We start from the raw sequence: 12,640 nt of genomic DNA on the forward strand, positions 1-12,640 counted from the left end.
ATTGAGACAGGCTTACGCTGCCACGTGAGTGACCTACTTTTGCATTATTATTTTTTGCCTTGCTGTTTTTTTACGTCAGACTTCATTACGTTGATTATGTACAAGAGTGCTCTAACCCCAAACATATATAGCTGCATAGAAATCTTTGCATAAATGAATACATATTTATACTGAAGATGCTAACTTCTTTTATTTATGACCTCTCCCTGCCGCACTAAGATATAAACTTCTCTGGGGCAGTTTAGAATAAATAAGGTTTGGGGGGGGGGGCAGCTAAAATCCAAAGCAAAACAGAAAACCGTTTAGGGGAGGGAGAATCCTGCATAAATACATAAAAGCAGAAGTTGCCCTCCCCCCCCAAAAAACCCCCAAAATATTTAAAAACAAAGGCCCAAATTATTTGTTATTTATAAAGCTTGGATGAACAGAAAAGTCTCTGTCTGGTGCAAAAATGACCTCCAAGATAACACCACTTGAGCCTCCCTGGGAAATCTGTTCCATTACCAAGGGGCCACCACCAAAAAAGTCCCTGGAGGCATCAAACTGACACCCTTGGATGCTGGCAGTATTGACCCATGTGCTGTAAAGCAGAGGTACCAGACATTCAGATGGTGTTAATAGACCCTCCAAGTGTCTCTGTTTTACAGATTTACAGAAGCTGTCCCAGTTTCTAATTTGATCCCAGAATGTCCCATTTTCCTTAGGACGTCCCTATTTTCATCAGAGAAATGTTGGAGGGTATGGAGTTATGCGACCCCCGGAGCCAAGGAGATAACTAACTATACAACCTTTAGAAGACATCTGAAGGCAGCCCTGTATAGGGAAGTTTTAAAAAGTTGAATAAATTGAATAAGATGTCCCTATTTTCGTCGGATAAATGTTGGAGAATGTGTAATAACTTTATTATTTTTGCCCCACCCATCTGACTGGATTGCCCCAGCCACTCTGAGTGGCTTCCAGCAAAATATAAAAACGCAATAATTTAGCAAACATTTAAAAAAATCCCTAAAAAGGGCTGACTTTGGGTGGACTATAAAACTTTTGTTGGACTACAAAACCCAACAGATGCAGCCAGCATGGCCAATGATCATGGAACTGGAGTCCTGCAACAGCAAAGTTGTGAGATACAAATGCAATAAATAAAATACAACAACATTGTAGCCAACTATCCCCCAGTTAAAACCTCACTGCACCAAGAGACCTCAGCAGAGACACTCTCTGGCTCAGTTGCTTAGAGCACGGTGCTGATAATGCCAAGGTTGCAGGTTCAATCCCCATATGGGACGGTTGCATATTCCTATGATCTATTATTCTTTTGGCCTTCCCTGCAGGGCTGTCGTTAGCCAGGGATGGGGCTGGTGTCCTCATGATGCTCTCCAAGACTCCCAGCAGCCTGCACAGCGAACAGTCAGGGATAATGGGAGCTGTCGCCAACCAACGAGCACTAATACAATTAAAGCACCCCGACCGTTTGGCACGTGCCATTTTCAGACACCGCTGTGTTAATGTGATTGGCGTGGCCAGCTGGAATGCTCAATGCCTGGCAGAAGCCCCCGAAGGGCCACTGGCCACGGCAGGCTCCCTGGCAATAAATTCCAGAGCATTAACACAATTACACCGCATTAGAAGAAAAGTGCCAGTTAGCGTCAGCAAAAAAGACTCACTGCAGGTGCGGGGGGGGGGCTGCCCCATGGCAGAAGAAGAAGAAGAGGAGGAGGAGGAGGAGGAGGAGGAGTAGTTTGGATTTGATATCCCGCTCTATCACTACCCGAAGGAGTCTCAAAGCGGCTAACATTCTCCTTTCCCTTCTTCCCCCACAACAAACACTCTGTGAGGTGAGTGGGGCTGAGAGACTTCAGAGAAGTGTGACTAGCCCAAGGTCACCCAGCAGCTGCATGTGGAGGAGCGGAGACGCGAACCCGGTTCCCCAGATTACAAGTCTAACGCTCTTAACCACTACACCACACTGGCTTGCTTGGCCCTCTAGCAGGAGAGAGCTGGTTCCAAGTTGCTTGTGCCAGGCATCCTGGTAGCCCCATTGTGTGTGTGGGGGGGGGGAACGACTGGTGGCTCTCTAGTTGCCGGATTCTCAGTTCCTATCAGCTCCAGCCAGCACAGCCAGAAGGATGCAATGTCCAAATTGGACCCAACCCTTAGCCTGCATCGCTAGGAAGTTGGGTTGTGAAATGAGGGCACAATTTAGGAAGCCACAGAGAAAGACACACACAGAGACACCCCTACAGGTTTGCTCCTAAAGGAGCGAAGCCCAGTTTTTCTTACCAGCTTACTGGCACTATGCCGAAAGGGACAATAGTTATGAACCGTAAAAACGAGCCTCAGTACAAAGGTCTTGCGGCAAAGGCTTAAAGATAAGACCGGTTTGGCCCGTTTAATGCTGCAATGATGATAATGAGGTTTGCTGTAAAAAGGTGGTCTGCTCTCTCATTCAAAGTGCGAAGCAGCAGCAGCGGCGGCGGCAAAAAGTAAAAGTAGGCTAATGCAATTCTAGGCTGCATCAATAGAAGTCCAGGGTCCAGATCAAGGAAAGTGATAGTACCACTCTATTCTGCCTTGTTCAGACCTCATCTGGGGTTCTGGGTCCAATTCTGGGCACCCCAGATTAAGAAGCCTAATGACAAGCTGGAAGGTGTGCAGACAAGGGCAACCAAGATGATGAAGAGTCTGGGAATCAAACCTTATGAGATACGGTTGAGGGAGTTATAACAACAATATTATAATAATATATTATATTATATTATATTATATTATATTATATTATATTATATTATATTATATTATATTATATTATATTATATTATAACCGTGTTTTTCAGTCTATAAGATGCCCCCATGTATAAGACACCCCCTATTTTGGGGAACTCCAATTTTAGGAAAAAAGTTTACTACCCGTGTATAAGACGCCCCCAAATTTCTGACATTACTTTTTAGGGGGGGGGGGAACTAGTCTTATACACGGAAAAATATGGTTTTTATTATTTATACCCCGTCCATCTGGCTGGGTTTCCCCAGCCATTCTGGGTGGCTCCCAACAGAATTAAAAGCACAATAAAACATCAAACATTTAAAACTTCCCTAAACAGGGCTGCCTTCGGATGTCTTCTAAAAGTCAGATAGTTGTTTATTTCCTTGATATCTGATGACAGGGCGTTCCACAGGGCGGGCACCACTACCGAGAAGGCCCTCTGCCTGGTTCCCTGTAACCTCGCTTCTCGCAGTGAGGGAACCGCCAGAAGGCCCTTGGAGCTGGACCTCAATCCCCGGGCTGAACGATGGGGGTGGAGACGCTCCTTCAGATATACTGGGCCGAGGCCATTTAGGGCTGTAAAGTTCAGCACCAACACTTTGAATTGTGCTCGGAAACGTACTGGGAGCCAATGTAGGTCTTTCAGGACCAGTGTTGTGTGGTCTCGGTTGCTACTCCCAGTCACCAGTCTAGCCGCTGCATTCTGGGTATGTTTAGCCTGGAGGAGGAGACCAAGAGGTGATATGAGAGCTGTCTTCAGATATCTGAAGGAGGATATTGGATATGGGAAACGGAGCAAGCTTGTTTTTTGCTGCTCCAGAGGGTAGGATCCAAAGCTATTCAACAGTGGAATGGGCTGCCTGAGAAGGTAGCCAAACTCTCCTTCACTGGACTTTCCTAAACAGAGGTTGAATGTTCATTTGTTAAGGGTTCTTTAGCTGTGATTCTGGAATTGCTCGGGGTGGACTAGATGATGCTTGGGGACAGCCTCGAACTCTACGATTCTAGGACTGAATGATGGGCGTCGGGATTCATCAATATCTAGAGGGAAAATCCATGAAAGTCTTTCAATAAAAACTCTATCTATCTGGACACAAGCTCCCCAACCCCAACACGATGCAATTTGCATCTCACTGACCCTCCCCTGCTTCAAAATCCAACCTTCCTTGGTCCCCCACCCCACCACCTGAGCCATCGCTTCCCCCCCCCCATCGTGCCCAGTCTGCCTCACCGAAACTCATTGTCCTGCTTGGTGTGGGGCTGGCCGAGTCGCACCAGGAAGCTTTCCTTGGGATTCATGTTGCTGCTGCCCAGGTCCTGGGATTTGGGAGGCTGCCGGAGCCTGCCATACGAGACGATCTCCTCTGACTCAGCCTTGGAGAGCATGGCGGACTTAGAGGGGCCCACCCTTCCTCCGCCCGAGATGTACTCGCTCGAGATGGCTTTCGGGAGGGACATGGGCCGGTGCGAGGAGCCGGAGCGACCCAGGTAGATGTGGTCGCTGGATTCGGCCTTTGGGATAGTGTCCTTGAGTTCCACCGTGGCGAGGATGCCAGAGGTCACTGGGTCCAGGCCGCAAAGTTCTGGGAGCACACCCCGGCTGGGCGACTGGCTGAGTTTCATGGAGGGAGAGACGTTGGATTGGGTTGACGAGCTGCCGGAGGCTGGGGACAACGGCCGCAACTCTACCGGAGAGCGCAGGTTTGGGGTGTTGAACACATGGACGCCCCCAGAGCCCTCCGGCTGGGCTCTGTTGAGATCCAAGGAGAGAGGCTGGTTCTGTCTCTCAGATGCCAAATGGCGAGACCCGTCGGGCTGCAACCGGGTGTGGAAAGAGTCAAAGAGCGAGTCGGGCCTAGTCCCACTTGGCAGGTTTCCTCCGGTATACGCGGCATTGCTGGATCCCTCAGGCTGGTACCGGACTTTCCCATCTGAGGTGTACTGGTTGTTGGCAGGAGAGAACAGCCCTGGCGACGCCAATCCTGCGATACTGTTGCGTGGAGACACCGGCTGGGACCCGATGGGGGAGGGCGGGCCTTGGTCCCTGCTGCCACGGTGACTGGACTCCATCTTGGAGAAGAGGGGGGGAAAGGGCAGAGCACATTAGACAGCTGCGTGGCATGTGAGGCCCTGCCTGCCAGCTTATCTTCATGCAAAGATGCCCACAATGACCCTGGCAGGCGCTAGGAACCCATCTCAATTTTGCCCACAAATTCTGCAGCAGCATCCGCAGAACAGAGCCAAGCCATGTCATGGCTAGAGCCGGGCTCTGATGGGAATCCTCTGCAAGGAGGTTTTTGCAATACAAGTGGCATGCCCCCGTGGGTCACTGCAACCTCCTTCCTTCTCATCTTCTCTTCCAGGGCTGGCTACGACCACAACGCCCACGCAAGAGAACTTCCCTGACTCTTAACCTCAGGAACTGACAGACAGAGGGTACACCACGTCTCTGTATAAAAGGCTGCCCTTTGAAATGACCTGGGCTCTCAGCAGCCACTCCTAACCATGCCCTCTTCTGCATGTTCACCAGACCTTCTGAAGAAGCCCTTGTAGCACCCTGGGGCAATGAGCTCCCGTCGGCAATCGTGACAGAGAGTGGATTCCTTCAGATACCAGGCAGCTTGCTCCCAGCCCAAATTCAATAGAAACTGGGAACATAGGAAACTACCTTCTACTGAATCAGACCATTGGTCCATCCAGATCGGTGTTGTCTCCACTGACTGGCTCTCCAGAGTTTCAATCTCTCCTAGCCTTGCCTGGAGATGCCTGGGACTGAACCTGGGACCTTCCACATGGGAAAAAATAAATAAATACTCTGCCACTGAACGCCAGCCCTTTCTCCAAGTTGTTTTCAGTGACACACCAGCTCCCAACAGTCTTTGACAGCTCCCTGCTCTTATTCCAGATCGACATAACTACCACACACACACAGGCACCTACAACATGGGTGGCTAGCCTGTCACCCTGCAGATGTTACTGGACTCCCGTCATCCCTGACCCTTGACTGAGGGGTTAACAGGAGCTGGAGTCTGGGCGGGGCCCAAGGGAACTGTCCAATTCCTGAAGTTCCCATGGCCACCCCCCTCCACCCCATGGCAAAGGAGCGATTATCGTGAATTTAGGGTCAGATCTGAAACACATCAAGAGACTTCATTTCCCTGACGCTTCCTGGCACAGTACCCAAGCCCATCCAAACAGGGAGAATCCATGGCCATCCTCTGATGAATCACTTTCCATGCCACCATGCCCAGATTTTCCGGGTGGCTGGAGGTTGGCATCGCTTTCCCGTGCCAACAGCCGTGGAACGTTGGGGCTGAGGGTTCTCTCTCTGGGGAAAGAAGCTTGGGCAAGTGGCCAGCGCACGAAGGGTCTGAAGGGGGAAGGTTAGGGTTCAAGGCTATGACTGGTGAAGCCCTATATGGTTGGGACGCAGGCTACCAGAAAGACCGTATCTCCCTCTACAAACTTGCCCAGGTGGCACAACCCTCGGGTAAGCACCTCCTCTCGGTCCCAACAACATCAGAGGCACAGCTTTTGGTGACACGAGGGAGAGCCTTTTCAGTGACTGCACCCAGATTGTGGGATTCCCTCCCGAGAGAGGGCAGGCTGGCTCCTTCTGCCAGAAAGCTACAGTAAGACCTTCCTTTTTCAAAGGCGGGCCTTTGAAAATTGTCACACAGGTGATGCTGAAGACTGGGTGGCCGTCAGGGCAAACTGGGTTTGAACTGCTGGCTCCAAATATGTTCTGATGTATTTTAATAACTATTTTCAACTAGTTTGTTCTCGTTACTTTGTATTTTATAATGCTTCTACATATTGGAAGCTGCCTTGAAATCCTATTTGGGAAATGGAGGGATATAAATACAACGGAGCCTTGGTTCTCAAACGCCTTGGTACTCAAACAACTTGGAACCCAAACACTGCAAACCCGGAAGTTTGTGGACTTTTTTTGGAAGCCAAGCATGCTCCGTTTTAAGTGTTACGCTTCCGATTTGAGTGCCACACTTCCATTTTGAGCGCCACACTTTTGTTTCGAGTGTTGCGCTGAGGTCTGTCTGTTTCTTCTATTTATTTTGCGTTTTTGCAGCTCTTTTTTGTTTTGTTTTTGAGACTGTTGGAAACCCAGTTCAGCTACCGGTTGATTGATTCTGTGACTGCAGTACATTGTTTATTGCTTTCATTTTATGGATCAACAGTCTCGTTAGATAGTAAAATTCATGTTAAATTGCTGTTTTAGGGGTTGTTTTCAAAAGTCTGGAACGAATGAATCCGTTTTGCATTACTTTCTATGGGAAAGCGTGCCTTGGTTTTGGAACGGACTTCCAGAACGGATTAAATTTGAGAACCAAGGTACCACTGTAAATTTAATCATCATTGTCATAAAATAATCATAAAATTGTAGAGTTGGAGGGTACCCCAGGGGTCATCTAGTCCAACCCCCTGCAATGCAAAAATCACAGCTAAAGAATCTCTGACAGACGACCAGCCAACCTCTGCTTAAAAACCTCCAACAAAAGACCACCTTCCGAGGGCATAGAATTGTAGAGCCGTAGAGTTGGAAGGGAAGGAAACACCAGCAGATGTCATGATAATATTTTATTCTCTTGCTAATTACGGCGTTTTAAATATGGATTTTATGCAGGACTTCCTTTGGTGATGTTTTGTTTTAAAATGTGTTTCAAGATTGCTCTTTCTTAACTTTGCTGCGTTGAATGTGCGTTCTGCAGCCGACCTCATTTGTAATGTTTTGTTTTGAAATCTTTTAATAGTTTAGCTTCTTGTTAACGATGTTGCTTTGAATGTATACTTTATATTTCTTCAGGAACGTTTGTTTCTGGATTGTTTTATTCAGTGTTTTAATGTAGGTAGTAAACCACTTTGAGATTTAACCCCCCCTTAAAAATATAAAGCAGTATAGAAATAATAATAATAATATTCCCAACGGTCCTCTCTAGACCAACCCTGGCAATGCAAGAATAACAGCTAAAGATGACCATCCAACCTCTGCCTTAAAAATCTCCAACAAGAGAGATTCAACTACCTTCCAAAGCAGTCTGTTCCGCCATCCAACAGCTCTATTATTATATGAAGTCATTTTTTAAATTATGTATAATCAGTAATTAATTATTATTATAAAGAGTACTGTAATAATACATTCAGTATCACCATATCAGGGAAAGAGCCCTCTCCTGCCTTTTTTTTAACCAGACTCTAATTCCCTTGATAGCTCGGACAAAGAAACCGACTGAGTCAGGCTAACAGCAAATCAATATTCAACTATCTCCCCCCACACAGCAAGAGGGTCTTCCCTGCAGTGCCCCCACCATACACAGACAGCATTACGTAAACAAGAACCAACGGTCCCCACCCTAGTTTCAGAGCAGAGAAATTAGCCAGCCACAGGGGCTAGGGGCCACGGCTCAGTGGAAAAGCTCCTGCATTATTGCATGCAGGAGGTCTGGGGTTCAATCCCTGGCCTCTCCAGATGAGGCTGGAAATGTCCCGGGTTCAAAAACCGCTGCCAGTGTAGACAATACTGAGCTAGATACTGAGCCTTGGTATAAGGCAACTTCTTGTATTCTTATTACATAGGATCGGTCTTGTGCTCTTTGCCCAACGGAGAGCTGGCGTGGCACAGCAGTTAGAGTGTCGGACTAGGACCTGGGAGACCAAGGTTCGAATCCCCGCTTCAGTCATGAAGCTCATTACCTTGGCCGAGTCGCTACCTCTTGGCTCACAGGGTTGTTGTGACTATAAAATTGGGGAGGGGACGAATGAGCTCCTTGGGGGAAAAGTGGAGTAAGTTTAAAAATAAATACATAGGTTGCGCTTTTAACATGACAATCATACAGACTGTGGTTTAACAATCCCTCTTCACAGGGAACTCTGGGAACTGTTGCTCTGTGAGGGGAATAGGGAAGTCTCCTAACAGCTCTCGGCACCTGCAACAAACTACAGCTCCCAAAATTATTGTTGGGGGGGGGAGCCATGGTTGCTCAAAGAGGTATTGCAGTGTTTTAAATGGATGGGGCAAATGTGACCTACTATGCTTCTCACTCCAGAAACCTTTTCAAAGAGGGGGTGGCAAGGACTGGAGGCCGGAGCATCTGTGCAGGCTTCACCAGTGAGCTGCAGCCTGCTCCTGTCGGAGAGGCCTGAGGCCTTCAGCCTGCCAGAAAGAGCCACCGTCAACACACCTGCACTAGAAGACGAATGGTGCTGACAGCACTGTCCAAGAGAAATGCGCTCTGCACATGCTCTTGAACACTCCCTTGTTGGCAATGACACCGCTCATCTCTGGGGCTCAAAACCTGGTAATGAAAATGAGCTCTGAGGCTCGGATCCTGCGTGTTAGCAAAGAACTACATGGAGTTTTTGAAAGGGCTGGACCACCCACTCTCAACTTCAATACAGGGTTAACCCACACACACACACACACTTTTCTTGCCCTCAGGAAATCTTAAAGGAAGTAATTTCAACACTGTATTCATTACATTTCTCAAAGAAAGGAAAGATTAACTATTAACCTTTCTCCAAGCTCCTTTGGACTGACCCCTCCTTCCCTTGCACCCCACAAATGGAAAAAAAAGAAGCTTTTTAGCCTTTTGAGGGAAAGTCCCTCCTGCCTCGGTTTCCCCATCTGTGCACTTTTCTCCATGGAGCTCAAGGTGGGATGGAGAGTGCTCCTTCTCTTTAAGCCACACAACCACCCTCTGGGGTGGGTTTTGGCCCGAGAGGCAGCGACCCCCAGCCCAAGGTCACTTGGTGGCCAAGTGGGGATTGGAACCCGGGTCTCATCCGACACTTTCACCTCTTTGCCACACCAGTTCGCCTAACTGCAAAAAGGGAGTTCTCTAGGGCTCACAATCAAAATCAGCGGAGGCTGGTTTATTAGTGCCACCGTGAAGCAGGTCCCCAACAACCTCAGTCAGCCCCCACCTGCCAGCCTTCTTAGACACATCCGGTCCAGGGGGTGGCACTGCCAAAATTGCTTCCTCCTCCTCCTCCTCCTCCTCTGTCAGTGTTGCCCTTGGCAAACTCAGTGCAGAGGAGGATGGGGACAACACAAAACTAGAATGAGATGGTGCTGCCTATTGCCGGGGGAGGGGGCGGCCCCCACTTTCCACCCCAGCAGCCCCAACTAGCACCACCTGCCATAGAGGATTGGTGGGCACCTTCTGCCCTCCACACTGCCCATCTCTCGCAGCTTACGTGCCCTTCATTTCCCCTCCCCTCTCTCTCCTGCTCTGCCCGGCTGGATGCAGAGCTCCCAGTCCTGCTGACAGCGAGAAAGGTAGAGGACGTCCTCTCTCTCTCCCCGGCTCCCTTTCCCCAGAAGAGAGCTTCCCCTCCCCTCTCTTGCTGCTGCTGCTGCTGCCGCCACCAGGTGGGCATGTTCATTCACCTTGGCATCCATGCTTTTGCATCTCCTGAAAGCAGGAAGCGGGCACAGAGAGCCTGCGGCAGGCAGACCCTGGGCGCTTTTGCCACCAGCAGGAGGAGAGAGGAAAAGGGGTGTTTGCTGGACAGTGCCAGCTGCTAGACTCAAAAAAAAAAAAAAAAAAAGAGGCTCGGATTTGCCCACAGACCAGCTGGCACTAGAATGGGCAAGGGCACCAAAGGAGTCCGGCCCCAGCAAGAGCTGGAGAAAAGAAAGGGGGAGAAGGTGTAGCTTAGACACCAGGATGGCAGCTGGCAGGGGGTGTAACGAAGGGGCATACATGAAAGATCAAAAAGGCACATTTTCCTGGAAAGGTAAAATGGGACATCTGGTGTCATCAGGCAGGAGGTGTCCATATAAACCCACCACTTCCGCAAAGCCTCTGGTTCAACCCCACACACCCTATCTACACACACACAAACACACCATCTGAAACAAAGGCTATGTAGGCGTTTAAAGCTGCCTTTCAAGATTCCTCCATCTGCCGTTATCCTTACTTCACCCCAAACCCCCCCATGTGTCTAAAATTAGATTGTAAGCCGTTTGGGGCAGGGAACCACCCTTTGCATATTTTGCTCTACAGAGACCCCTATCACAAATTGATTATAATATGGTGCCAACGTTGATGATAATAATAGTAATAATACTAATAGCAATAGGGAGGTGGCATTAGCAGTGAAGGGGGGGTTGTGTGGGGGTGGGGGGTCTGCCTGTCCATCAACACTATGTCACCCTCTTCCCCATAGGCAAAGGCTGAGAGCCAGCAGGTTGTAGTGGTTAGAATGTCTGGCTGACACCAAGGTTCGAATCCTCCGCTCAGCTACATGAAACTTACTGGGTGGTCTTGAGTGCCAAACCAGTTTCAAAGGGTTGTCCCGAGGAATAAATAAGGGGGGAGGAGATCTGAATCCCTTGTTCAGCCACAGAACTCATTGGGTGATCTTGGGTGCCAATCACTGCCTCTCAGCCCAGCCTACCTCACAGGGTTGTTGTTGCGGGGATTAATTGAGGGGCGAACCACTTACACCACCTTGAGCTCATCGGAGGAAAATAAGGTAGGATATAAATGTTATGAGCAGATAATAAACAAGCAAGCAAGCAACCTGGAATCTGGGGCAGGGGGAGGAGAGAACAGAGCGCCTCTTGGAAACAGCGGCAGAGCCCAGCTCCCTACAATGGGCAGCACCTCAGAGTCTTCCTGCAGGGAGGGGGGAATCTATCCCAGACCGATCCAGAAAATAGGCTCACGTGCAGCCCCAGAATACACACCTGTCAAATCCGAAGCTCACCCTTGCACTGAATGGACCACCACACGCACGCTAAAAAGGGGGGGTGCGTTGGTGGCAGGAGGGGGGGTCCCTTCTCAAAACCTGGCTGGCGCTCTTGAGATGCGGTGCTCGGTGGTCTCCAAGCATCCCCCTCACCCTCCCCACCCCGTCCCACCTCCCCGGTGCTGCAAGCACTCACACGTGCGTGCACACAATGGTCAGATAAGCTCCTCTGAACGCCCCCGCCCCATGCTTAAGAACCAGCCCCCTCCACCCACAACCAGAAGCCAGCCCCTTCCTTTCTGCTCAGACTCTGCGTGTACCCATTTCCCAGAGGAGGTGGGGGGGGGGATGAGTGAGCCAGACAGCCGCTCGCCAACTCCCGGGAGGCTCCCCCTCCCACGCACCAGGAGCGTGCCTAACTTACACACCTGAGCCCCCATGCTGGGATTCCGGATTCCTGGCTCCCTCCCCACCGTCGCCCCTTTGCCTCCCCAGCCAGGGCCACCTTCTCTTTCACCTGCCCGGCCCTCGCCATTGGCTCCGTGGCCCGCCGGCTCCGCCAATGGCCTCCGTCCACCTGCGGCCAGGAGGGAGGAGGGCCGGCCCCGTCCGCGCTCACCTGGCGCCGCTCGGACGCCCCCGAGGCGGCTCGGCCCCCGGCCAGCCCCTGCTTCCTCCGGCTGCTGGCGCTGCTGAGCGGCGGCTGCTCCATCGCGTGCGCAGCTCCTTCCCCGGCGATGCTGAGCTCCCTCCCGCAGCCCGGGCAGGCTGTGACGTCACCGGAGCCGGCAACCTGCCGGAGGATTTAAAGGCGCAGGAGCGCGCTCCGGCCAGCCGCTTGGGGGCGCTGCGGAAAAGAAGCGCGGCTTTCCTTTGCTAAAAATACAAGCCGCTAGTCCTCGTGAGCAGCAGGTGCCGGAAAGCGCGGCTCCGGAGGAGATTCCCAATGGAGAATAATAATAATAATAATAATAATAATAATAATAATAATAATAATAATAATAATAATAATAATAATAATAATAATAATAATAAGAAGAAGAAGAAGAAGAAGAAGAAGAAGAAGAAGTAAGTTGTTATTTATATCCTGCTCATCTGGCTGGGTTGGAAGGGCTACTGCTCCTCGATCTTTTCAAGCAGGAGTGCCAACTTGAATACAGTGGT

General features: G+C 50.0%; 1 protein-coding gene across 2 annotated transcripts in view; it reads right to left on the bottom strand.

Moving 5' to 3' along the window:
• The window catches only part of INPP5J (inositol polyphosphate-5-phosphatase J), a 35,348-nt gene extending 23,122 nt beyond the window's left edge, over positions 1 to 12,226 (bottom strand). Inside the window, exons 1-2 of one of the 2 annotated variants that reach the window (XM_033135852.1) lie at positions 12,096 to 12,226; positions 3,996 to 4,834 (exon numbers count right to left, since the gene is read on the bottom strand). In XM_033135852.1, the coding sequence (XP_032991743.1) occupies positions 3,996 to 4,834; positions 12,096 to 12,188 (932 nt within the window). In that variant the 5' untranslated portion in view covers positions 12,189 to 12,226. Of the gene's footprint in view, positions 1 to 3,995; positions 4,835 to 11,904; positions 11,989 to 12,095 lie in introns of those variants that run through there. The other variant, XM_033135853.1, reaches the window with a different exon arrangement.
• Between the last annotated feature and the right edge of the window lie 414 nt (positions 12,227 to 12,640).

The sequence above is a fragment of the Lacerta agilis genome, chromosome 17 (assembly GCF_009819535.1).
Source record: "Lacerta agilis isolate rLacAgi1 chromosome 17, rLacAgi1.pri, whole genome shotgun sequence".
Taxonomy (NCBI): Eukaryota; Metazoa; Chordata; class Lepidosauria; order Squamata; family Lacertidae; genus Lacerta; species Lacerta agilis.